Genomic DNA, 27,358 nt, shown 5'->3' with positions numbered 1-27,358 from the left:
TCGCACCATCATGTGGAGCGTCACTCCAGTATTACTACTCTTCCATCTCGGTAAAAGGCAATCTTGCCTTTTCCCCTTGCCGCTCTAATCTCCGGCATTACTTCCTGCATATGAGCGATCTGTGAGAGGGTAAGATCATCCCCGAGAAAAATGCCCGTCTCTTTAAGAGTTGGTCTTTTCTTCAAGAAGGACTTCTTCGCTTCCATGGAGGGAAAACGGAGGATGAGTGCCTTTTCTTTTGAGGTTTCCCCACTGCTTCCATTTTTCTTTATGTTGCCCACTCTCCAGGCTCTTGTGTGCGTTGGCTCATGAACCTCCATCAAGGCCATGAGTTCTTTTACCTCTTCGTCCACATTGCCTTTGTCTTTAAGACCGCAAATCCTCACATGTAAAGCACGCACACGTCTTCTTTGCTCCTCCTCTAGTGTCTGATTAATGATAGTGGATGTGGACGTGGATCTCCTTGCCTTTTCCTTTCTTGGCCACCTCGATCCATTTCTTGGCTTCATCCGCCCTCTGCTGAGTTTTTGTAAGAACATCCACCCAAGAAGTCGTCATCTCTTTGTGTTGCTTTTCTCCCTCTTTGATGGCCCGTACTTGCTCCTTGATCATGTTGATTTCTTCGATTATTGAGGGTTGCAATTCGCCCTCTTCCAGTGTGTTGCTTGATCGTGCTTCGGTGAGATCTTTCTTGAGTGACGCAATCTCTTCATCCTGAGTCGTCACTCGGTCTTCCAGTGCGTTTATCTTGCTTTCTTGGATCAGGACGCGTCCTTCGAGCATTTTTATTGTGCCCAATAGATTGCGGTTCATCTTGGTAATAGTCTCCGTCATTTCCTCTTTGCACTTTTGAATGTCATCCTCTAGGGGGTCGGTCGCCTTTATCACTCAGCTTCCTCATGCTTAATTGCCGTCCGGAAAAGAGCCACTAAGTGCACATTGTCTCCCGCATCAAGCATACATCTGCATCAAGCATTCCACGGCGGGTAAAGGTACAACCACAGCCCACTGCGGGCGTCAGCCTTAAAGCCAAAATAATGGAGGGGCCTTGCGCCCAATGTCCTGAACCCAAACCTGTCTAACGCTGTCCTGCATACACCACAAATCCAAACCTGTCCAAGCTGTCCCACACAACCAACGCAGCCCTCTGGCTTGAAACTGCCTGCGCACAAAAGCACTCCCCGCAAAGTGCAGGGGATGTACCTGCTGAAATAGTAGATGCAGCCCCAGCGGGGTCTGCTCCTGTTCTAGCACCTGTAGGAGAATGGAATCCACGCAGCCTCTGCGGGACTGTCTTACTGTAGGCGCTCTCGACGGAGGCACCCGTGATAACCAGGGCGCAACCTTGCTGTAGACTGCCCCGAACCTGCACCTGTACCTGCTGAGAACCGCACGCGGCCCCCATTGTCAGGTAGCTCGCAGCTTGAGGAGGCTAGAGAGAGAGAGAGAGAGAGAGAGAGAGAGAGAGAGAGAGAGAGAGAGTGTAACATCCTTTGGAGGCCAAAACTGATCTGTAGGACAAATCACGTACATCTGTAGTTACATTTTACTCTGGGTATCCAAAAATAAAATAAAATAAAGGGTGCATCTCTGAGGCTCGTATGACTCATAAGAGCAAGTTATATAATGGATATGCATGTTCCTGTTCACGTGTTATGCATTGGGTTGTATGGACGTTCCTGTTCACGTGCTATGCATTGTTCCTCCATGGCTACCACTCGAAGGTTAACATGTCCTCCTCTTCCCTTCATTGTCCACAGCCATTTACACCCCCACCGCCCTGTGTTGCATTAGTTGAGGGTTGAGGTCAACAGGTGCTTTACTGTTTTCCTGGATCCCTCTTTAACCGTGCAGCTTCTCCCACCCGTCGCATGAGTCCTTCATTGCACCTGGTGGTTTTGCCTATTAGGGTTCCAATATTCGGTTAGGCTTCACGTACAGTCTCGCAGAGACAGATTTGTCGAGGGGTGCTGGTGGTTTGTAGAAAGCTCTTGGTATGCACCTTTTTCCTTGCCATGCTGGTGTTTGTTTGCTGCCCCCGTCTCTGTTGCTGCTCACGGAGCTGCCCCGTCGCCTGCTTCAGCCAGACAGCAGCTTGCAACCTGCTTGCCTTCAGTGGCCTCATATTGTGTTGTGTCAAATCTGCAGGCAAGGTTTCTTTTTCCAGCTGCATGATGTAGGATATTTGTGCTCTTTTTCGAGCATTTATCTTGTGTGAAAAAGCTCGTTTTTGAATGCTTGTTGGTTGACGTATTTTCTTTATGTATGGTGGTTTTCCTCCCTCCTACTTGCTTGCTTTATTCATATTTGTGTTTGCGGTTAGTGTGTGCTAAGTGCTTGTATTCACCAGTGTACGTGCATTGACAATAAACATGCATGTCATTCTGACTTTGGGACCAGCTTTGTAGTCTCAATTATTTTGGTGATAGCTATTGTTGCATGGAATTCAATTATTTATTTCAATCTTTTCAATATCTGTGTGTAAGCCAACAGGATATGTGCTGGTAGACATGTGAGTGTGTGTGTTTAATTGATGGTTTTCATTGATTATTGTATGTTTAGTTTTGTTTCAGACGATTTTGGAAGGTTTAGCATTGGCCAATTTCAAGCAATGAGCACGAGCATTGCTAACCTGCCCGACATTGCTGATACGGATGTACTGCGTGCTCTCAAAAGTCTAATCGCAGAAAAATGGACAGATATACCGGAAGAAACAGAGGACGCTGTTGAAGCAGCTCTCACCAAGAAAACTGATGATACAGCTGGGATAGAGCAGCTAAAAAATGCTTGGCGTGCTGCAGAAGCAGTGGAAAAGTTTTCAGGAACCTTGGTTTCTATAAGAATGGCTTTGGATGATTTAACTGGAGCATCAGGGGAGGTCTGTTCGTTACTATCTGATGGAAAATTGTCAGTATTGGGTACATTTCTAGTTGTAGATGGTTTGTTCATTTGTATGGCGTTTTGGATAATAGTTCTTGCAAAAGAGCTTGGACGTACTTTCCTTTCTTTCAATTGGTGTCCACTTGTGTTTGAGCACTCAGTAGAATAAGCTTGTTTTTTTGTGTGTTTTATATCTGATATAATACTGCTGCCTGTGTTTTATCTAACTTGGTACTGCTGCTTGTGCCCTACACTTGAAGTAGAACTGTCGGCATTGGAGGTTGAAATTTTAAAGTACGCTTGGCTTTCATTTCTGAGTATTTTATATGCATTGCAGAAAGTTAGACCACTTCCTCCTCCACTATTGGATGCCTTGAATGCAGTCTTTTCTCGTTACAAGAATTATTTAGCTGCCTTCAATGAAGATGAGTTCTACCTAAAGAAGAAAGTTGAGGTAGAGCTCGGGACCCTTCTAGTTCACATTGGACAGCGCTGCAGTGGACTTAGTCCAGAATGGGGAAATGTAAGGCACTAACTTTGTGCTTTTTTTCAGACAGGCAGTAGGTGGTCTTATAATTCTCATACGTTTTGGTGTTTTTGTACAACAGATTAGCCTTCTCGGAACAACTGGCCTTTCCGGTTCTTTTATTGAGCATCGAGCTGCTTGATTTGAGGTATTGTTCTGAAACCATTGAATATCAAACCAGGTGTTGGATATGCTGAGGGTGAGTATTCTTTTAATTTCATGCCCTTTCCTAGCTTATTCAAGGTGAGGGTGACACAATCAATTTTGAGAGTAGGAAACAGCTGACCATTAAAAGACTTCAAGAGCGTCTGATTAGAAATCAGAGAATCTGATGAAGCACAAAATTTATCTGAGCTAAAATCACAGGTGAAATACTTGTGACTCCATGCCCTTTCTTAGCTCATTAAACATATGGGTGACATATTTATTTTTGATAGTAAGGGTAGTGGAACGTTTTCTCATGGCTGAGCAGGATTTGCGACTTCAGAGCAATTGACAAGGAGAAATTTTTAATTTAAAAATCTTCTAAGCTAAAATCTCCAGTAAATCTATTACATTCTAGTATTCGCTAAACATCTTTATGGAGTTCATTGTCAAACCTCAATGACAGCTAATACTATGAGGATCCAGATTGGATGTTACTGGCATTCACAAAGAAGACATATTGTGAATCATGAAAAATATGCCCTTACAGGTATTTAGAGGAGCCCAGAGCATGCTAGAGATATCCTTTCCAGGAATTTGAACAAAGAGGCTTGAACGAAACAATCTATGAGAAAAGCAAGTGTTCTATTTCTGAATGAGAAATTGTATAATGAATAAATACGGAGATTTTACTTGTGAACATCAATTGAGCTCAGACGTGTTGCAAACTCGGCTTAGACTTCACGTCTCTATCAAGAAATTTCTTTATTTTGAAATTCAAGAATATATACATGGATGACCTGAGCAGCGTTACTCAACACTCTGCATGCTGATAGCTGATGGCTATTGATTTGAGAATGACTATTAGGAGTGTAGTTCCCTTGAAAAATGAACTTGGGGTTTTTCTCGATTCTTCTACATATTTGTTAAATCATATTAGCAGACATGCTGATTTCACATTCTGAAGTTTTCAATTGTGTTGATTCTATCTTCTTTAGTGATTTGTTGTTTTCTCTGTTATCTGCAATGTTGTTTCTACTGATTTCTTTTTTGTTTGGTGTTGTTGCTGGGTTTTCCTTGCGTTTATAGAGCCATGAAAATTCAGTATGCAGACCTTTGTATTGATGTATGCTCAGATGTGTTGTTGTCTACCTGTGTTTGGGAGCTTATACATATCTCACAAAATCTAGGTTTAGAGTTGGTGTTTGTGGCCTTCTGAGCCTCCCATGGTACAATTAGGAATCCTACACTTTGAATTGTGCTCTAATGAACCCTAGGTAAAATGTTAAATCTTCGTGTCCCAACCCCAGACTTATTAGCCACTCCCACCCTTCATACATCGCGCATCGGGCGCGCTCCCGTCTTCGTCGCTCTGTCTTACAGGGCATAAAGCCATAAAGAATCCCAGATTACACATCGGTTCTCGTGGAGAATCTGACAGAGATGACACCTCTCAGTGGGAAGGCAAAGAAAAGTTGAAAATCCGGCGCGGGAACTAAAGAAAAGAATGAAGATTTGGGGCAAATTTTTTTGGACAAGTTTGCCAAAAAGGAGCACAAACGTCAACTGCAGATTGGCATATATATGTGAACAGATTGATTCAGTACTCCAGGGACTCGAGGTTGGCGAAAACACCTGAAGAATTACCCGATTGATAATATTTACTCGAGATGGCGTGTGGCCATTGCTTCTCCTCTCAGGTAGGGAGGAAAGCCGAAAAGACAGACGAGTGCAGAAAAGTGGAACGTGTACTTGTAGAAAGACATGGACAAGCACTCTTGAAAAGAAGCACTTCTACAGAGCCAACCAATATGACTTCCTCGAAGACAAGAGCAAGAAAACAAAAGAATTCAAAGAAGGTGGACACTCGATTCCATTTGAATCCTTTTCTGGGTTCTGAGATGCTCGAACATGGTGGTCCACTCTTCTTTTGAAAAAAGGAAGCTCCAGTTACATGGTTGAAATTCAAAAGGCTCTTGGCTGACTCGGAAGTATGAACGAGATATACGACCGCTTGGAATCATCTTCGGATGACCAAGGGAGATTCTTTAACCGCTTATTGCGAGAGATTTTGGAACTCTTTTCAACCAGCCTCTTCATTTACAAAGGTCTTGTTTAAGGAACAGATTGAGCAGTTTTGTTGCGGACATCCTACAGAGATCCGAGTGTTACAAGGCGGGCACCACGTGCCAATAGAAAAGAACAGTTGGTAGGACTTCTTCTTCTGTTACTTGTTCTTCTTAGGGTTTAGGCCCCTCGACCGACATCTGCAAAATGGACTTTGACACGTCAAGCAATTTGTGACATATCCCCTTCTTGAAAGAGAGTAATCGTCCGCGATTACAACATATCTGCAAAACAACTCAAGTTAGCTCAAAAAAATTCTGAGGGTCGTTCCGAGGGACATTCGGGGGGACAATCAGTGTAACAAATTGCTAACGTGTCAAAGCCTAAAGAATGGAGCCAACTTATAGTGTGGCCGAGGGGCTTGAAAGTCATGACGTGGCTGTCCGAGAGCAAAAAATCCTAACCCTAATTTTTGCCAGAAACCCTAACTGCTGAAACCCTAATTCTGGAAACCCTAACCCTAAACCTGCAAACCCTAATTCTGAAAACCCTAATCCTAACCCAAAGGGTAGTAGGGAGATTTCCGAAAATTGCGTTGGTTGATAACGTGGCAGGTTGTACAGATTTCCGTGATTTACGTAGGCAATTTTTTGGCTTTGCTTTTGGACCAGATGCTTTTAAGTTTGAAGGCTTTTCAGTGTAATTGCTTTTCAGGCCAAGGGCCTTTAAATATGAGGTTAGGGCTTATTCTCTGGCATGCTTCCTGGAGAAGATGCAGAGTCTGGAGTACCGGCTTGTACTATGTTGATGCAATATAAAGAAATACCGAAAGGGGTGCCAAGGTTTGGGGCCAATACTCTCTGGGTGGAATTCCGCCACTCCGTGTTGTGTGTCATCTCTCTCTATTTCAGATCAGTTGTTATTGAAGTGCTGAAAGTCTGTTCAGTCTGTTCTTTTCGTTTGGCACGTGGTGCCCGCCTTGTGACAGTGGTATCAGAGCATCAGACGTGTGCTTTTCTAAAAGCATACAAGTCCTACAAAAGAGCAGACAGAGCTATTGGAATTTGATTTGAGGTATCTTCGTACTCCAACCCGGACTTATTAGCCACTCCCACCCGTACTTCATCGCGCATCGGGCGCGCTCCCATCTTCACCGCTCATGTCTTACAGGGCATAAGCCAATTAAGATCACTTGCAAGAGAAGGATCCATATTTGTTTCAAGTCATTGTTTTTCTTAGAAGCAGTGCCATGCAGATGTTGATGTCTACAGCTACCAAGCAGCATACTCCAAGTACTTGGCAAGCTTTCAAGAAAAAGAAAAAAAACATTTGCCCGAAGTTATATGGTTTCTGACATCTTCCTTTGGAGTGCAATTTCTGGCAGAGTGGGGTATCCTGAAATGCTTGCCATGGAAACCCTAGCAGATTATATCTTGAAATTTCTCGACATCTCTCAGTAGATGTCTCGAGGTTCGGTGTGATTGCTATGTCTTGGGACTACCATCGCCGCCAAAGAGCTGTCTGTCGAAGAGCTGATGGACCATGTTGTGCTCAGCTACGACCTCATGGAAGGAACCTAACCCTAATTTTTGGTGCAAGTTTCAAGATGGAAAGTCAGTCAACTTTTCGAGCTCGACTTATATCGAGATTGCTTTTTAAGTTTGAGTTCTGTTTGATCTTGTTTGGTGATCCTGTTTGGAATTTGTTTGAAATGGATGGTATCTATTTTGAACCTGTTTTGGTGCCGATTTGAATTGTTTGAATCTGGTTTGATACTGGTTTCAAGGATTGGTGATTTTACTCCCGGGTGGAGAAGTGAGAAATATTGTTTTGGTATTGTTTGAACCTCGGAACGACGCAGGCCGTTGCCCAGGGAGCGTTTCGTTGTATGTTTGAAAACCTCCGAACGACGCAGGCCGATGCCTGGAGAGCGTTTGGTTGTATGCTTGTAAAATAATTGTTGTTGTGACTCCCGGCCCGATGGTTATGCGGGAGGAGTATTAAGAAGTGTGAGCAGTGGTTACTCTCAGCACCTCCAAACGATGCAGGCTGCGGTCTAGGGGCGTTTGGTTGTAAAAGGCCTCTATATCTCCCGGCTCGGACCTTTTTAGGTTATGTGGGAGGAGTGATGAGGGAGTCGTTGAATATCTCCCGGCCCGGACCTTGTTAGGTTATGCGGGAGGATTGTTCATCGGCGGCTTTATGTTTCTATGTCTTGTAACATGCATATGTAAGCATTTGTGCTGCATTGTGATGTGCCAACCACTGAATATTCCTAATTGGATGAGATTGCCTGGGTATGTAATTTTAGTGCATCAAGACACCCGTGGAAGATCAGTACGGTCTGGGTGTGATGGCTAATTTTACTACGCCGGAATATCAAGAGTTCGATTTGGACGAAAGGAGAAGCTACTCCTTGATCAAAACAGCCGAAAGGAGAAGCTAACTTCTTGATCAAAAGAGCAAACCGATTGTCCCTCGGAATGTCCCTAGGAAATTTTTGAGCTAACTTGATTTGTTTTGCAGATATGCTCTAATCGCGGATTACTCTCTTTCAAGAAGGGGAGATGTAACAAACTGCTGACGTGTCAAAGCCTAAAGAATGGAGCCAACTTACAGATGTGGCCGAGGGGCCTAAACTATCACAAAGTGATGACGTGGCTACTCGAGAGCAGAAACCCTAACCCTAATTTTTTGCCAAAAACCCTAACTGTTGAAACCCTAATTATGGAAACCCTAACCCTAAAACCTGCAAACCCTAATTCTTGAACCCCTAACCCTAAAACTGATGACATGAAAATTGCGCTGGTTGATGACATGGTAGGCTGTACGGATTTCCGTGATTTACACTGGCAGCTTTTTGGTTTCGCTTTTGGACCAGATGCTTTTAAGTTTGAAGGCTTTTCACTGTAATTGCTTTTTAGGCCAAGGGCCTTTAAATATGATGTTAGGGCTCATTCTCTGACATGCTTCCTGGAGAAGGTGCAGAGTTTGGAGTACCGGCTTGTACTATGTTGATACAATATAAAGAAATACCGAAAGGGGCGCCAAGGTTTGCGGCCAATACTCTCTGGGGTGGAATTCTGCCACTCTGTGTCGTGTGTCGTCTCTCTCTATTTCAGCTCAGTTGTTATTGAAGTACTGAAAGTCTGTTCAGTCTGTTCTTTTCTATTGGCACGTGGTGCCCGCCTTGTGACGATCAGTTTGCTCTTTTTGTTAAGGAGCTAGCTTCTCCTTTCGGCTCTTTTGATCAAGGAGTTAGCTTCTCCTTTCGCCCAGATCGGAACTCTTGATATTCCGGCGTAGTTAAATTAGCCATCACACCCAGACCGTACTGATCTTCCACGGGTGTCTTGATGCACTAAAATTACATACCCAGGCAATCTCATCCAATTAGGAATATTCAATAGTTGACACATTACAATGCAACACAATGCTTACATATGCATGTTACAAGACACAACAAATAGTGCCGTTGAGCACTCCCCCAAGACAAACAGTCTGCGGTATGAAGCTACTCAACAACTACCTCGTCACTCTCCCCGCAAATAACCTAAAAAGGTTCGGGCCATGAGCTCAGAGGACTGTACAATCAAACGCTCCCCAGACCGTAGTCTGCGTCGCATGGAGGTTCTAGCATACAACCAAACGCTCCCCAAGCATCGGCCTGCGTCGTTCCGAGGTTCAAACAATACCAAAACAGTATTTCTCACTTCTCCACCCGGGAGTAAAATCACCAATCATTGAAACTAGTATTTAAAACCAGAGTCAAACAATTCAAATCGGCACCAAGACAGGCTTAAAATAGATAGCATCCATTTCAAACAAATTTCAAACAATACTTTCTCAGACAATGTCCAAAAGTGTCTAACTAGAAAACAACTACAGAGGTCATTCAGAATTTTGTTCGGACAATCGAACTTTGAGAACAACGGGCTTGCCCTCCTGCATCACGGTGATGATTCGGTTTTGGACCTGGAGAGTTGCATCATTCTTGTCGTGTAACGAACTTGGACACTCCCAAGTCAAAAATCGCGACAGCACCAAATAACCACTTCAAAACAATTCACAGATCACAATAGATTTGCCCTGGCCCGGCGGAGTTCTGTCACCTGTGCCTAGAGATATTGGCCCCAAAGACTGGCGCCCCTTTCGGTATTTCTTTTTATATTAATCACATCAAAGTACAAGAGAGTGGCTAGGGTTTCACTCTCAGACTCTGCGTCCAGATGCTCTGAGAAGTGAGGCCCTCACCACTAATTTAAAGGTACAAGGGATGCCCAAAAGCAGAGCCCCAAAAGCTTTTAAAATAAAAAGCATCAGTTCTCTCTCTCTTAGAGAGTCTTTTAAAAAAAAAAAAAAAAAAAAAAGCAAAATTCGGGTCGCTCATCATTTTCCAATTTTTTTTTTCAGCCTCCGTGATTTCTGGAAATTAGGGTTTGTGGCAGAAATTAGGGTTTGCAAGAATTTTAGGGTTTCTGTTGTCCGCCACGTCATCACTTTGTGACATACCCCCCTCTTGAAAGCATTGTAATCGACCGCGATTACGCTTGCAAAATCGACAAGTCATAAACCGTCTTAGCAGACACTTACTGTTAGTACCTACGTACTAGGAACACACATCTAGCACATGTACAAAATCGACAGTCACATCACACGACATCACATGACATTCAACATTCATTCGGATCTTAGACCATGATTTATTGGCAATGTAGCTAGCAATCACATCTAGGTCCAATCGGGACCTCATCGATGTCCGATTGACTAACCCCTATTGCAACCATGTCTATTCAAGATCAATCAGACCAAAATGCTGCAGTCATTTCGGCTATCAGTTCCTGCACTCACAAGAAGTCAAGAACAAATTAGTATCATTATCAGGAATTCCATTTCATAAAGTCATCCAGCAGAATACTGTCAGCTCTCAGTATCCCTGAAGCTCAAAGAGACATCAGTGACTTTAGTATCAAAATCGAGGCATCTGTTGACAAAGGAGCGGAGTAACTCCCCTCTTGTGCATCCCACTGCACCAGATCTTCGGCCAAGCTGAGTTTCTGGGTTCCGTTTGGAGTAGACTATGCTAAACCAAAACATCGAGGTAAAGTTTCACACTCCGAGGAGTATCTGCTAGGTCCTCCTCCTCCATCCACTTCGCATCAAATGCAGGAAACTTCTTGAACTAAACCGAGAACCGCCTTCGGACTTTACCTTTCTTCGTATCGTTATGTGTCAAAATCTGTTCAGGAACAAGGATCTCCTCGTTTTCTTCCACTTCGGGTTGCTCATCAGGCTCCCCATCATCAGGCACATCACCCTTAACAGGTTTCAAGAGACTCACATGCAATGCATTGTGAATCCTCCAAGTATTTGGCAGTTTCAATTGGAAGGAGACATCATTTATCTTGTCAGTGATCTGGAAAGGTCCGTAGTATCGCATACTAAGCTTTGAAAAAAGCCTCTCCTTTCCCTTTTTCTTTCGTAGGCGTGCCTTCTCAAAACGTAAGAGCACCCAATCATCCTCCTTCAATTTCAAGTCGCAACGATGGCGATCCGCTGCCTTTTTCTGTCGTTCTTGAGACTTCTGCAAAGTCTCGCGAACCTTGGCAAAAGCCGTATCCAAATCTTGCGAATATTCATCCGCTTCAAATATCTAATCTTCGTGCTGAGGAAGGATGGAACCTTCGCAGCACTTTCAACAATCTCACATGGCGTCTTCCCCGTCGAAGAGTGTATCGTGTTATTGTAGGTAAATTCCACCAAAGGTAAGTTCTTTTCCCATTGAGTCTTCTGATCCGAGATACAAAACTTCAATAAATCTAAAATCACTGAATTGGCAATCTCAAATTGCGTGTCAGTCTGCAAGTGGAACGATGACGAGAACTGCAAGTGCGTGCCAATGTTCTCCCAAATTGCCTTCCAAAACAAACTCATAAATCTGGGGTCTCTGTCGGAGACAATCGTCTCAGACGTGCCATGTAATCGGAAAATCATCGTGATCATTCTGTTTTCTTGGGAGATCAAAAATGAAATCCATTGCAATACTTTCCCAAGGGTGGGTGGGTATGGGTAAAGGATGTAACAATCCCTGTGCCTTATGCCTGTCAAACTTGACCTTCTGGCATACCAAGCAACTGCGCACAAACTCTTCCACATCCTGTTTGAGTCTCGGCCCAAAGAAGTATTTCTCTACCCCCTTCATGGTGGTAGCAATGCCGCGGTGACCCGTAAAAGGTGGACAGTGGCATTCAGTCATAACCTTTTCCCTCAACGGCTATGTAACGCACAACATAGTCTTTTTCATCAAGTAGCCTTCCCGAAGGGAGTATCCAGCTATTGTCTCCCCATCCCGTATCCGTGTGAAATTATTTGCAAAATCTGTATCTGTGGCATACTGATCGACCATATCCTCGAAGCTCCTATGATGTATCGTGGAAACAGCCAGAACCAACGGTTTCCGAGACAAAGCATCTGCCACCACATTCTTATGTCCTTGCACATGGACAATCTGGAAGTGAAACTGTGACAAGATGTTCGCCCACCGCATCTGCTTTTCCGAAAGCTGCTTCTGTGACAAGAAGTAGCGCAAACTCTGATGGTTTGTAAAGACAGTAAAATCCACTCCGAGTAGGTAATGCCGCCACTGAGTAAGAGCATGGATAACCGCCAAAAGCTCTTTCCCATAGATCTGTGCTGTCATCTCCGGCCTAGAGAACAAACGGCTCTCGTAAGCTATGACATGGCCTTCTTGCATCAAGACCGTACCAAGACTACGACCACAAGCATCACAATATACTTCAAATGACTTATGCAAGTCCGAAAAAGTCAAAATAGGTCCCGTAGTCAATTTCTCTTTCAATGTCTGAAAGGAAGTCACCTCTGTGGGTCCCCACGAAAAAGGTACTCCTTTCTGTGTCAAGGTATGCAAAGGGGAAGCAACCTCTGCAAACTTTCGTATGAACCGCATGTAGTACGAACACAGTCCCAAGAAGCTTCTAACTTCATGGACATTCCTCAAATCGGGCCAATCACGGATAGTCTCTATCTTGGCCGGGTCCATTTGCACTCTTGGTGTGCTGACACAATGTGTCCCAAAAGTGTATCTCTGGTAGAAAAAATTCACTTTTCTTTGCATTAATAACTAACTTGTGATATCGTAATGCCTGAAAGACTTGAAGCAGATGATCTTTGTGTTCTGCCTCATTCTTGGAGAAAACAATGATGTCGTCAAAGAAAGTGCCAACAAATAGCTTGTACTCTCGAAAAATCCTGTCCATCATCCGGTTAAATGTCGTAGGAGCATTGGTTAAGCCTAAACCAATAACCCAAAAGTCGTCCGAAAAGCTGTCTTGTAGCATCTCCTGGCGCTATCCTGATCTGATGATATCCACTCTTCAAGTCAATCCTGCTAAAGCACGAGGATCCCTGTAACCTGTCAAGTATATCATTGATCCTAGGAATCGGAAATCTGTTCTTGATGGTGATTTCGTTGAGAGTGCTATAATCGATGCACATTCTCCAAGATCCGTCTTTCTTCAAAAACCAACAACACTGGAGAGCAATACGGTGAAGTACTAGGCTGGACAAGACCCTTTTCCAAGAGGTCTTTCACTGGGTTCATAATCTTTTCATTCTGTACTCGGCTCACACGGTAAGGTGGCCGATTCAGTGGCGTGCTTCCAGGTATCAGATCAATGGTTTGATCTTCAGGCCCTCTGAAAAGCAATCGGCATGAGTGTGGAGAAAAATCTTGACGTTCTTTTGATCAAGTCAAAACATATTCAACCTTTATCCAGCGTTCAGTTCTCTCCCAAAAGAATGAGTAAGAAACTGAAGTTCATCAAGTACAATCTCTAAGCCCTTCATTTATCAAAGTCGCTTTCTCGGCCCGGTAGTCAACCACGGCGTAGTTCTTGTGGTACCAAGGGATCCTGAGTAGAACGTCACTCGCGTGCCCCGAACACCCCTGTCATTGCAAACAAAGTTTGCCAATGCTCGGTGTAATGGAAACATCCCATCCGGGTGCCAGTCGAACTACCTTCGCCTGTGGCGTCAGTCTGTCGGGCGTAATTCCAAATCGAGCCGCCAATTCCAAGTGAAAAGAAGTTGGCCTTGGCTCCTTCAAAAGAGCTTCTTGATCCTTCACTTTGCCCCAAAAGCGGCAAAGTTTGTACTTCCATTCATTAGATTCGGTGCAGGTCCCACGCCATGTGGTACCAGTTCTGCTTTTCTATCTGCCTTTTCTGCCACATTCCTCAGCTGCTCTCGAACTCTCAGGCCCGTCGTCGTCTTTATCATTCTGTTCTTTGTGTGCCTTTTTAGGGCACTTCGCGGAGATATGTCCATGTTCCCCGTATCCAAAGCACTTCCCCTCTTTGATGAAGCGAGCTCTCTCCTCAGGAGTAAGCTTGGGTCGTGCATCCTTTTTCTCTGGGTTGCTCTTTCTTTTTCTACTTTCATTCCCAGAAGTCTGTCCGGTTCGTTGTGTCGTGACCTCATCTGTGGGTTAGGTCAGACTGCCAAAGTGAATTGCAAAGCCCCGCTTCGCATGACTCATCAACTCCTGAATAGAAGCTGACTTCTCTTCCAAGCAGTGGTCTCGGATCTCTGTAGGTAGACTCAATGTAAACCGCTCAATCTGTTCTCTGAATGAGATCTTCTTGAATGAAGAGGCAGGTAGAAAAGAGTTCCAGAATCTTTCACAGTAAGAATTCACTGTATCGCTCTTGGTCATCCGGAGATGGTTCCAAGCAGCTCGTATATGTCGCTCAAACTCTTGAGTCAACCAAGAAGAAATAAAAAGCTTTTCAAATTTCAGCCATGTAATAGGCATAGTCTTGCTTAATAGAAGTGTGGACCACCAACAAGTGCGAGCATTCCCCTTAAATAAGAGGCAGCTCTCCGAATCTTGGAGTGCTTTGAATAGCGTCCTCCCTCAAAAGCGATGCTGTATAAAAGACAAAGCCTTAGAAGCATCTGAGTATCCTGAAAAAGTATCAAACTTGATCGAGTGGCCACCTTCCTTAAACTCTCAGACTTTCTTGCTTTTATCTTCAAGAAAGTCATACTGGTTGGCTTTGTAAAAATTCTTCTTGTTCGCATAAAAGTTTCCCTCATCGGAATCTGAGCTGTCTGTAGACGAGTCCTCAGTACAACTGTCAGTCTCTGGGCGAGATGTAGCCTTCTTTGCCTTTTTCTTGCCCTTTCCGAAGCTTTGTTTCTTGCTTCGCTTTTTGCTTTTCCTGTCTTCTTCGCTCGAGTCTGAAGAGCTAGAAGAACTGTCAGAAGAAGAAGAAGAAGAACTGGGTAGGTCTTCAAACTTGACGCGCTTCTTCAATTTCTTTGCCTTGTCAAATGTCGACCGACGACCCAAATATCCCGGGAAGTCGGTGCCTTTCTTCTGCTTTTTGCCGTGCTTTTTGCCTTTCTTTTGCACGTCGAAAAGCTGAGCAATCCGAGCATCAACCACGTTCTCCAGTTCCTTCTCCGTATATTTCTTGGAGGACAGAAGGTTTCTTGAGAGCGGGTTTCGGGAGTGGTGTTGTGGTTCTTTGTCACTCCATTTGTACCTCTTCCAAAGAGGTCTGGTTCATATATTTTGCCATCTTCGGGTCCTTGGCAAAATTGAGCATCATCTTTGTTGCATCGCCAATCAATTGACAACGCTCCATCTCTCTTTGCTCCGCCTGAGTAGGCCGAGGCGCGCCATACTCTCTGCCTGAATCTTCGTTGTGATCCCAGCCCGCATCTCCAGATGCAGAGGGAGTCGACTGATCATTGTCTGAAGCCATAGGTGCCTCGGGAAAAAAAATTCGGGGATCGGATTTCCCGTAGAAGAGAAATCGGCCGTGCTCTAATACCACTGTAACAGACTTGGACACTCCAAGTCAAAAATCAATCGTGACAGCACCAAATAACCACTTCAAAACAATTCACAGATCACAATAGATTTGCCCTGGCCCGGCGGAGTTCTGTGCCTAGAGATATTGGCCCCAAAGACTGGCGCCCCTTTCGGTATTTCTTTTTATATTAATCACATCAAAGTACAAGAGAGTGGCTAGGGTTTCACTCTCAGACTCTGCGTCCAGATGCTCTGAGAAGTGAGGCCCTCACCACTAATTTAAAGGTACAAGGGATGCCCAAAAGCAGAGTCCCAAAAGCTTTTAAAATAAAAAGCATCAGTTCTCTCTCTCTCTTAGAGAGTCTTTTTTTTAAAAAAAAAGCAAAATTCGCGTCGCTCATCATTTTCCAAAATTTTCCAAAAATTTTTATTTTTTTTTCAGTCTCCGCGATTTCCAGAAATTAGGGTTTGTGGCAAAAATTAGGGTTTGCAGGAATTTTAGGGTTTTTGGCAAAAATTAGGGTTTCTGCTGTCCGCGACGTCATCACTTTGTGACATGTCGTGCAAGGGCATGCCAGAGAACGTCGCAATTGCCCAACTTCATAATGTGGAAATCGGCTTTTCCATGATAATCTTGTATAGTCACTGGAAGTGCACCAATGAGCGGTACCACTTTCTGAGTTTGCCTCGTGGCTAGCTCAGCTTCAATTTCTTCACCCTCTGCATCATAATCAAAGTGCATCTGCTTCAAGAATTCTGGATGGATGAAGTTCTCCATAGCTCCGAGGTTAAAGAAAATAAGGCCTTTCAAGCCGCTGACTTTTCCATAAGCTCTGCATAATTCATTAAAACTCTCGAGGTGTATACCGTAAATATTGGGTACTAGTCCAATAGCAGGTCTAGCCTCCTTGGCGGGAGGTGGCCCCGGGGATCTGTCTGACGTGGGAGCAGAAGGTTGCGTTGAGGACGTCGAGGCTCGCTCAGGACATGTATTGAACGTATGCCCTGTTTGGAAACATTCGAAGCATCAGCCTTCTTGTAACAAGGCGTCTCGTTGACATTGTGTCAGACGAGGCCGTTGAGGTTGGTTTTCACGGGATTCCCGAGAATTTGCTCGTTGTTGCTGGGAGTTCTGGTTAGTGGCCAGAGGTTCTTCTGTGGTAAACTCCAACTTTCCTTTCATGAGCTTGCAGCCGACCACGGCATGGTCCATAAGCTCTTGCATGGTAGAGACTTGCTTCGAGAGACAATATTCCTGCAATGGTGATGGTAGTCCAATGTTGTAGCGCTCGCACTGGTCCTCCAAGGGAATGAACTTGAAGAAGGACACCGGAAGGTACACGTCGAGAAACCTTTGGTTATAGTCGTCCATGGTTTCGGTGGCAAGCATTTCGGAATTCCCCACTCTACCAGAAGTTGCATTCCGAAGGAAGATGTCAGAAACCATATAACTTCGGGCAAAAATTTTCTTGAAAGCTTGCCAAGTCCTTGGGAGTGTACGGCTTGGTAGCTATAGACATCAACATCTGCATGGCATTGCTTTTGAGAAAAACAGTGACTCGAAACAAATATTGGATCCTTTTGTTGCAAGTGATCTTTTTGGCTTATGCCCTGTAAGACATGAGCAGTGAAGACAAGAGCGCGCCCGATGCGCGATGAAGTAAGGGTGGGAGTGCCTAATAGGTCCGGTGTCGGAGCATGAAGCTAAAATTTCCAATAAGCTTTGGAAGTGCGATCTTGCTCTGTCTGCTCTTTGGAAGGACCGGTATGCTTTCAGAAAAGCACACGCCTGATGCTTTGATACCACTGTCACAAGGTGGGCACCATGTGCCAATAGAAAAGAACAGAGTGAACAGACTTTTAGCACTTCAATAACAACTGAACTGAGAGAGAGAGAGAGACAACACGCGACACGGAGTGGCGGAATTCCACCCCAGAGAGTATTGGCCCCAAACCTTGGAATTACGCTCGACAGGCGGAGGCAGTTTTAGCGGCACCTGGACGGGATGTTGCCATTACACCGATCATTGGCAAACTTCATTTGCAATGTCAGGGGTGTTTAGGGCACAAGGACTTCTACGTAATGCCCTTAGGAGGTTGTGATGTCCTCCTCGAAATCCCTTGGTACCGCAAGAACAACGCCATGGTTGACTATTGGGTTGAGAAAGTGACTTTGACAAATGAAGGGCACAGAGATTGTACTTGATGAAATTCAGAGAACTAAATGATGATTGAAGGTCGAACCTTTGTCAACAGATTGTCCCGATTTTTGATACTAGAGTCACTGATGTCCCTATCGGGTTTCAGGGATATTGTGAGCAGAGAATATTCTTGTGTAACGACTTTAAGATTTGGAATTCCTGATAATATTATACTGATTTGTACTTGACTTGTTTAAGTGCAGGAACTGATTGACGAGATGACTGCAGCATTTCGGTCTGATAAATCTCTATAGACATGACTGCAATAAGGATTAGTGAATTGGGCATCGGTGAGGTCCTGACTGGATCTAGATGCGATTGCTAAATATGTTGCCGATTAATCATGGTTTGAGATTGGAATGATTTTTGAATGTGATTTGTCATGTGATGTGACTGTCAATTGGTGCATGTGCTAGATGTGTTGTTCCTAGTGCGTCTGTACTAAGAGTCAGTGTCTGCTAAGACAATTTATGGCCTCTCTGTTTTGCACACGTAATCGAGGGCGATTACAATGCTTTCTAGAGGGGGGTATGTCACAAACCAGTGACGTGGCATGCCCAAATACACCCACATTGGCTGGCAGTAGCGGAAAACACGGAGACAATGTTGACGTGGCAGTCCCGGATTTTCTGGTGCAAAACGCGGAGACTGCTGACGTGGCATCTGTACGGAAAATTTTCTTTTGTGCTGGACCTGATAACGTGGCAGTGTACGGAAATCTCTGATTTTTACGCTGGCTGATTTTAGCACAGCTTTTGGGCCATTTGCTTTATTTAAAAGGCTTTTAAAAATTGACAGCTTTTGGGGCTCTACTTTTAGGCATCCCTTGTAACTTATAAATAAGTGGGCAAGGCCCTCACTTCTCAGAGCATCTGGACGCAGAGTCTGAGAGTGAGAACCCTCCCACTCTCTTGTACTTTGAACACAGATTAATACAAAAAGAAATACCGAAAGGGTGCTAGTCTTTGGGGCCAATATCTCTAGGCACGGAACTCCGTCGGGCCGTGTCAAATCAATTGTGAACTGTTTTGAAGTGAACCTCTGCTGTGTCGCGGTAGAATCTTGACGTGGAGTGTCCAAGTTTGTTACAACCCTTGGGTAGCGTCTTTTACTTCCCCTGTCCATTGGCACGTCAGAGTCAATCATTGAAATCCTAAGACGACTGTCATCTGATTATTCTTTCTTTGGAATCCTTTGATGAACGTGCATGTGATCCCCTTAATTCGTCGGAACCCTTTGATTCTCCAGTTCCTGTGATGAGCTATCAGCTAATTCCCTTGATTCATTACGCATAAGTCAATGAGCCGTCATGCATTCCGAATCGTTGCTTAGTCATGTCCCATAAATCTCTGAATGGAGTCAGACTTCTGGTTTAAACCATAGTCTTGAATCTATTTAGCAAATCATAGCAAAACCACTCAATCTGGTCTTTCAAAAGAATCTTCGACAAGTATCCCAAAACCTCTGGGCAGTAGTCATCCAATGTATCTTTGCATTTTCAAGTGATGCCAAGGCATGATGACATCTCTTGCATATTCATCGTTCTTTTGAAGTAAGATGCCGCCTTTCGCTCCCTAGAATGAACCACACTCCAGAGAAGGCGACGTCAAACTGTTGGTCAACTCAAGGGCTCGATGGGTGTCCTGGCCTGACTTCCTTCCTTGAACTCCTTGGTTTTCTTGTTGATCTGGTCATTGTCAAAAGAGGACGACCTCTCCTCCTTTAAACGGCTAGATGGCCTTCCATGCCTCCTAGACTTTGTTTCAAAAATCTTCTTCAAAAGAATCTTGTCTTAGGTGCTTAGAAATTGAAGAAGCTTCTTAGCACCCTCGAACACTTCAAATGGCGTCTTTCCCGTGTGTCATTGTAGGCAAACTTCACCAAGGGCAAATACTTTTCGCATTTAGTCTTCTGATCCAAAGAAGAAGACTTCAACAAATTCAAAACCATTGAATTGGCTATTTCCAAATTTCCCATCTGTCTGTCGATAGAACGAGGACGAGAACTGCAACCACGTGCCAATGTTCTCCTAGATTGCTGTCCAAAACAACTAGTAGATCAGGGATCTTTGTCCGAAACAATGGACTCAAACATGCCATATATTCGTACAGTTTTGCCAAAGGATCGGGCTTAACTGTCTTCTTTATTGCAAAGCAGTGAGCTTGCTTACTGAATCTGTTGATGACCGTCGAAAGGCCATCATCCCACTCTGTGTCTTCGGGAGATCAAAGATGAAATCCATTGCAATACTTTCCGAGGGGCGGGTGGGAATGGGTAAAGGCTGTAGTAATCCCTGTGCCTTATGCTTGTCAAACTTGACCTCCTGGCATACTAAACAAATGCGAACAAAGTCATCCACATCCTTCTTGAGTCTCGGCCAAAAGAATAACACTCCACGCCTCTCAAGGTGGTGTCAATGCCGCGGTGACCCGTAAAAGGTGGACAATGTCTGTAACAGACTTGGACACTCCAAGTCAAGAATCAACCGCGACAACACCAATTAACCACTTCAAAACAATTCACAAATCACAATAGATTTGCACTGGCCCGGCGGAGTTCCGTGCCTAGAAATATTGGCCCCAAAGACTGGCGCCCCTTTCGGTATTTCTTTTTGTATTAATCAATCATCAAAGTACAATAGAGCGGTTAGGGTTTCACTCTCAGACTCTGCGTCCAGATGCTCTGGGAAGTGAGACCCTCACCACTTATTTAAAGGTTACAAGGGATGCCCAAAAGCAGAGCCCCAAAAGCTTTCCAATTAAAAGCATAAGAGCTCAAAAGCTCTTCTCTTTTTTTTTATTAAAAAAAAAGCATTCTCTTCCTTTCTCTTGCGTAGAGTAAAAAGCAAGATTCGCGTCGCTCATCATTATAAATATATTATATAAAAAAAAAGCCTCCGTGATTTTCGGAAATTAGGGTTTTTGGCAGAAAATTAGGGTTTGCAGGAATTTTAGGGTTTCTGCTGTCCGCCACGTCATCACTTTGTGACAATGTCACTCAGTCAAAACCTTTTCCCTCAACGGCTGTGTGACGCACAACATCGTTTTCTTCATCAAGTAGCCATCCCCTATGGTATATCCCGCTACTACATCGAAAAAATCCGGATCGATGGTGTATTGATCAACCATATCCTCGAAGCTTCTATGATGAATCGCGGAAATAGCCAAGACTAGCGGCTTCCGAGACAAAGCATCTGCCACCAGGTTCTTCTGTCCTGAACATGGACAATCTGGAAGTGAAACTGTGACAATATGTTAGCCCACCGCATCTGCTTTTCCGAAAGCTGCTTCTGTGACAAGAAGTATCGTAAACTCTAATGATCAATGAAGACCGTAAAATCGGCTCCGAGTAAGTAATGTCGCCACTGAGTAAGAGCATGGATCACTGCCAAAAGCTCCTCCTCATAGATCTGTGCTGTCAATTTTGGCCTTGAAAACAATCGTCCTTCATAGGCAATAACATGGCCTTCTTGCATCAAGACCGCTCCCAGACTATGGCCACAAGCATCACAATATACTTCGAATGACTTTTGCAAATCCGGCAAAGTCAATACTAGTCCAGTAGTCAATTTCTCTTTCAGTGTCTGAAAGGCAGTCACCTCTGTGGGTCCCCATGAGAAAGGGACTCCTTTCTGTGTTAGAATGTCCAAAGGGGAAGCTACCTCTGTAAACTTTCGAATGAACCGCCGGTAGTAAGGACACAAGCCCAAGAAGCTTCTAACTTCATGAACATTCTTTAAATCGGGCCAATCACGTATAGTGTCAATCTTGGCCAGGTCCATCTGTACTCTTAAGTAAGAAAAACTCGCTCTTTTTTTTTACATTTATAAGCAATGTATGCTTCCTCAGCGTCTGGAAAACCCACAAATGGTCGATACTCTTTGAAAAATCCAAAAAGTCGTCCTGAAAGCTATCGTGTAGACGTCTCCAGGAGCAATATAGATTTGATGATAATCACTCTTTTTATCAATTCGGCAAGTAGAATTGTGAAGTTTGTCGAGTATATCATCAATCCTCGTAAGGTGAAAATCCGTTCTGGTTCATTGGTTGTTTATTTTGGCCTCGGCTAACTCTGTAAGGTGGCCAGTCTGGTGGTGTACTACCACGAATCAATCATGTGATCTTCACGACGTAAAGGAGGTAACTTGCTTTGTACGCCTTTAGAGAAACAGTCAACCCCTAATGCAGAAAATCTTGTCTTTCTTTTTCGAGGTCAAAACGTATTCGACCTTCAATCATCATTCAGCTCTCTCAAGAAAATCGAGTAAAGAAACTGAACTTCATCAAGTACAATCTCTTTGCCCTTCATTTGTCAAAGTCCCTCTCTCAGCCCGATAGTCAACCACGGCATTGTTCTTGTGGTACCAAGGGATTCCTCGGAGGACATCACACCCTTACAAAGGCATGATATAACAGTCCTCGTGCCCTAAACACCCGTGGCATTGCAAACGAAGTTTGCCAATGATTGGTGTAATGGCAACATCCCGTTCGGGTGCCGCTAGAATTGCCTCCGCATGTTGGTCGTAATTCCAAGTCGAGCCGCCAATTCAAGTGAAAAGAAGTTGGCCTTGGCTCCTCCATCAAAGAAAATGAGGGCTTCCTGATCTTTCACTTTGCTCCAAGTGCAGAAAAGTTTTGTACTTTCGTTCATCTGATTCGGGTCGGCGGACCCCACGCAATGTGGTACCAGTTTTGCTTTCATCTTTCCTTTTCTTCCGCACTCGGCTGCTGCTCTGTAACTCTCAAATTCATCTTCTGGTGGTCCTTTGGTTCATCTTCTTTTCAAGAGTTCTTGTCCATCTCTCTGCTAGTACAGGTTCTGCTTTTATGCACCCGTCTGTTCTTTCGGCTTTCCTCCTGACCTGAGAGGAGAAGCAATGGCCACACGTCATCTCAAGTAAATCGTATCAATCAGGTGATTCTTCAGGTGTTTCGCCAATTACGGATCCCTAGAGTACTTAATCAATCTTTACACACATATGCCAATCTGTAGTCGACGTTTGTAGTCCGTTCTGGTAAACTTGTTCGTCGAAAAAAAAAAGACCATATCTTCATTCTTTTCTTCAGTTCCCGCACCGGATTTTCAACTTTTCTTTGCCTTCCCACTGAGAGATGTCATCTCTGTCAGATTCTCCAGGAGAACCCATGTGTAATCTGGGATTCTTTCTAGCTTTATGCCTTATAAGACAGAGCGATGAATACGGGGGGGAGCGCGCTCGATGCTCGATGTATGAAGGGTGGGAGTGGCAGCAGTCATCGGATTTTGCAGGGATCTGTACGGCACTACCATGTGGCAAGTCCTGCCGCAAGGTGTGTATCCGGGGGCTTGCCACGTCACCAGTTTGTGACAGCTAGATACGACAGAGCATGGTACACAGATTAGAGCATGGTTCCGAGCACACGGCCTTGACCTGGAGAGCTTGCCACCTTTCCAGTACGCCCTGACTCCCCCTAGCTTCATCTCTCACAGAGAGAGAAACATAGTGATCCGACAGGACTTCTGGCAGCTCTATATCGGATAGACTTGGATCACATCTCCCCCTCCAACGGATGCTGTCACACTACAAAGACCATTTTCTTACCATATTGGAGGAGGGGTTCATATAGCGACCATGTTATATGGACACCTATATGCCACACAGCTCACAGGTGGTGATTGGTCAGCTCAGAGTGTCATCACACAGACTAGAGATCGAGGTGGGGCGAGCTCATGACATTCCCATGGAGGAAAGAGTGTGTAGAGTATGCAGAGAGGAAGTGGAGAGTGAGGAGTATTTTGTTTGCAGATGCAAAGCTTATGCGGATATCAAAGGCCGATACGAGTCCCTATTCAAGAGCAGCCTACTCTGCGAGATATCATGCACTCTTGAGATCAGAGACAGCTGGGGCGCTACTTGCTAGAGATACAGAGGCACAGAGGCACACTTCTGCAGCCACCTACAGAGACTCCGGGGGGGGAGACAGTCACAGCTTACAGATTTCTTTCAGAGTGCTACACCCCTTCCACTCCTAGACCCACCGAAGGGAGTGACCCTTCAGCAGGATGAGGCGAGCCGGGCCCAACGATGCCCGCAGGCTATGAGAGGCCAGGCCTCACGACTCCATTGCAGACAGATCGAGGAGATCCGGAATCAAGCACATCGAGTTGTTGAGGAGAGACAAGCCCAGATGATGGCTCACCCAAAGGTGTTCATCAAGGCAGTTGTTGCTCCCGCCGACCCCCCCATGTACTACATTTTACACCCCCCCCATTAGCATAGGATGGAGCTAGCTAGATTGATGCATTTGCATGGTTGTACTACCCTCTGCATATAGACATGCACATATCCCTAGTACTAGAGCTCCACCCATTCCCATAGATTTCATCACCCACCAGATGTCCTCTCTTTTATTTTGTACGAGTCTGAACTATTTGTCTTTTCCGACAGACTGAGGACATACATACATTTATGATTTGTCTCATAGGCTGACTTTTGCCTCACATAGAGGTTAAAAAGTTCTCTCTCTCTCTCTCTCTCTCTCTCTCTCTCTCTCTCTCTCTCTCTCTCTCTCTCTCTCAGTCGGCAGGTTAGGGTTCGAACAATGCTCAGACGATGACAGGATTAGGGTTTGCGTTGGCTGCTTCAAAAATTTAGGTTCGTATAGGCTGTAGCAGCGAATTAAGGTTCGCGCAAGCTGTTCGCTGCTTAAGGTAGCGAGGTGGATGATTGCAAGCAATTGAGCTTCGAGGAGGGCTAGGTGTTGCAGCAAAGAAAGGCCTCTCTCTCTCTCTCTCTCTCTCTCTCTCTCTCTCAGACCTTGCGCCTTCTCTTCCTCTACTATGCTTTGCGGCGCGCGCAAGACAACCAAAGGTTTGTAAACGCATTGACGCGCGCAGTGGGACAAAATCTCTATCTCTAGTGCAATGTACTAAGATGGACCCACCTACGAATGAGGAGGGCGATGTCTATCGGATTCCACCCAAGGTGACGACCACCTTCCGGCGAAAGATGCGTGATAGTGTGTTGTCACCGAACTCTATGAGAGCAGGCAAGCTCAGCAAGATCAAGGATGAAACCATGTATGAAAAGGTTCATATGATGATTCGTGTGTTTAAACTCAATCTCATGAGAGCAGACATGGCAAAAGAACTTGTCAATGGAAGGAGGCATGCAAAGTCCAGTTGTATAATGAACTACAACAGAAATAGAGGTAGCACAGGGTTTTTGGAGAAAGGAATTGGATGCAACAATCACCACCTTTGCGGTTTGGAAATCAGAGATGGAAAAGTGTATGAATGAAAAGGATGCCCTGATAGAAGGACTCAAGAGAGAGTTTGCAGAGTGCAAAAGTAGATAAAAATAACCAGCCCACAGTGATCGAGGAATTGAACAATATTAAAGAGCAGGTAAAAACTCTAAAGGAGGAGCAACAAAAAACACGGGAAGCTTCCTCGTGGGCAGATAGGCTCTTCCAAACGCAGAAGAAGGCGGATGAAGGGGAGAAGTGGGTTGAGACTGCAAAGAAAGGAAAAGGTGGAATGTCTACTACCACACCCCCATCCACCATCATTACTTGACCTTGGAGGAGGAGCAAAAGAGGAAGACGAGAGCTCTTCATGTACGTGTCATTGGTCTTTAGGACACTAACAATGTGGAAGAAGAAGTCAAGGAAATTCTAACGAATGAACATCCCCGAGCCTACTCACATAGGGGCTTGGAGAGTGGGGAAGAAAGGGAAGGATGGGACAGGTAGCTCCAAAGAAAGAGCGCTCATTATATGCTTTCCTACTTGGGAGGAGTTCTTGAAGAAAAGACCAGCACTCAAGAAGACCGGGATTTTCTTGGCGGATGATCTCACCCTAGCACAGATAGCGCAGATGCAAGAGAAGATGCCAAAGATCAAGGGAACTAGAGAGAGAGAGGAAAAATTGCTTTTTATAGAGCAAGCGTAGTGATTTTCTTGGGGGATGATCTCACCCTAGCACAGATAGCGCACACGCAAGAGAAGATGCCAAAGATCAAGGCAGCCAAAGAGAGAGGAAAATTTGCTTTTTATAGCGCGAGAGTAGTGATTCTAGAAAAAAAAAGCACCGCATGACGATGCGAGACCTATGGGACAAAACTAGCACCATGGAATTGCAATGGGTCATTGAAGCTAGATGTGGGCGCCTTTGACGATAGCTTCAGTGGAAGAGACATTATTTTCTACTCAGAGACGCACCAGACTCCCGGTGGCACATTACCTAGAGTGTTGGGGTATGGTTGGGAGACTACTTGTAGATGGGAGGTGAGATCAAAGTATAGAGGACGTGGGTGAGGAGGTGTGGCAGTCTTATTCAGGGAGGAGTTGCAGTCCTTGCAATATGCTATTTTCCACCAAGCACATCACTATGCATCCCCCAAGGGGCAGTCACCTTATATGATTTTGGATGAGGACATATGGGAGTTATCTAGAGATGGGGATGTTATCCTTCTTGGGGACTTAAATGCAAGGACAGGCCACTCTCAGACAATCTTCTACGATACCTCAGAGGAGATGTTGAAAGAATTGAATGTCAATGATATGGGTTTGGCCAGGTGTTCGTAGGATGAGGAGCACACTGGTTATGGGGGATATTTTATAGACATGGGGACTGCACATGGACTGGCCATTTTGAATGGTCTTTAGAGATTTCCAGCATCGAGTGGGTTCAGTTGTTTTCCTCACAGACATGGGGCTAGCACAATGGATTATGTTTTGGCTCGGCCCAGTTTTATACCCTCTATTCAGGATTTTACAGTCGGGCCTAGGCCTATCGAGGTAGCAATAGATCATGCCCTTCTCACGTTTACCATCTCTTTTCAGTTCAGCACAGTTCGATTGGCACAAACATCTACACATACTCGATAGAGTTTCACATCAGAGACTAATTCTGTCTACATAGATGGCATATAAAAACGCTTAGGTACTAAGGAGCCGGGACTTGCATTAGAGGAGCTTATCTAGATACTGACAGAGACATTACATGATGCAGCAGCAGAGGCATATCCACACAGCCAACCTGAGCACAGATGTCGTTCTTGGAGCATGCCCCAAAACAATTGGTATGATGAGGAGTGTAGAGAGACGAGAGCCACACTTCAGAGAGAGGTGTTTTTGAGAGTCATTACTCATAGACAATGACAGATTTCCTTTCGACGGCTTGTGCGACGGAAGAAGAGGGCTTATCTCGCTCAGCTAGAGAAGGAGTTGTATAAGCTATTTTTGAGCCAAGACTCAAGTGAGGCATGGAGATTCTTTCATGAGCACTTCCCTCCACCGGCCGTCACTTCCACTGAGACTTGTGTTGCCTCACCTGAGTCTCACTTCCACTGAGACTTGTGTTGCCTTTTTTGGGTGCCCCATTTTTCAAGTAGCATCTCTTTACACAGTTCCGAGACAGCCGCCTCTACCAGCCCCTCGATACCATGTCCAGAGACATGCATTTTCTTTACCGTTGAGATGGTGAAGAAAGCTATTGACAGGACTAGGACTAGGATTGGTGGCGGAGCACTTTATACATGCCCAAGGTATGCTTGCAGGACTTCTTGCTTTGATGTTCAATCGAGCCATGTGTGAGGGTTTTCCTGATACTTGGAGTATGTGGATTGTTGGGCCTATTTTCAAGGCAGGAGATCCCCTGGGAACTATCGCACCATTCTGAGTGGGCACACACTGCCAGGTTATATCCATCTATTCT

General features: G+C 44.8%; 1 protein-coding gene across 1 annotated transcript in view; it reads left to right on the top strand.

Moving 5' to 3' along the window:
• The window catches only part of SDH5 (succinate dehydrogenase 5), a 91,437-nt gene that overhangs the window by 41,111 nt on the left and 22,968 nt on the right, over window positions 1–27,358 (top strand). Inside the window, exons 2-4 of the mRNA XM_086488217.1 lie at window positions 2,574–2,878; window positions 3,218–3,403; window positions 3,489–3,554. Of these exons, the coding sequence (XP_086344343.1) occupies window positions 2,574–2,878; window positions 3,218–3,403; window positions 3,489–3,548 (551 nt within the window). The 3' untranslated portion in view covers window positions 3,549–3,554. The remainder of the gene's footprint in view (window positions 1–2,573; window positions 2,879–3,217; window positions 3,404–3,488; window positions 3,555–27,358) is intronic.

This window comes from Adiantum capillus-veneris, chromosome 2 (genome assembly GCF_014529385.1).
Source record: "Adiantum capillus-veneris isolate H3 chromosome 2, ASM1452938v2, whole genome shotgun sequence".
Lineage (NCBI taxonomy): Eukaryota > Viridiplantae > Streptophyta > Polypodiopsida > Polypodiales > Pteridaceae > Adiantum > Adiantum capillus-veneris.
Note: the sequence above shows the minus strand (reverse complement) of the source record. Positions and strands in the feature narration are given on the sequence as shown.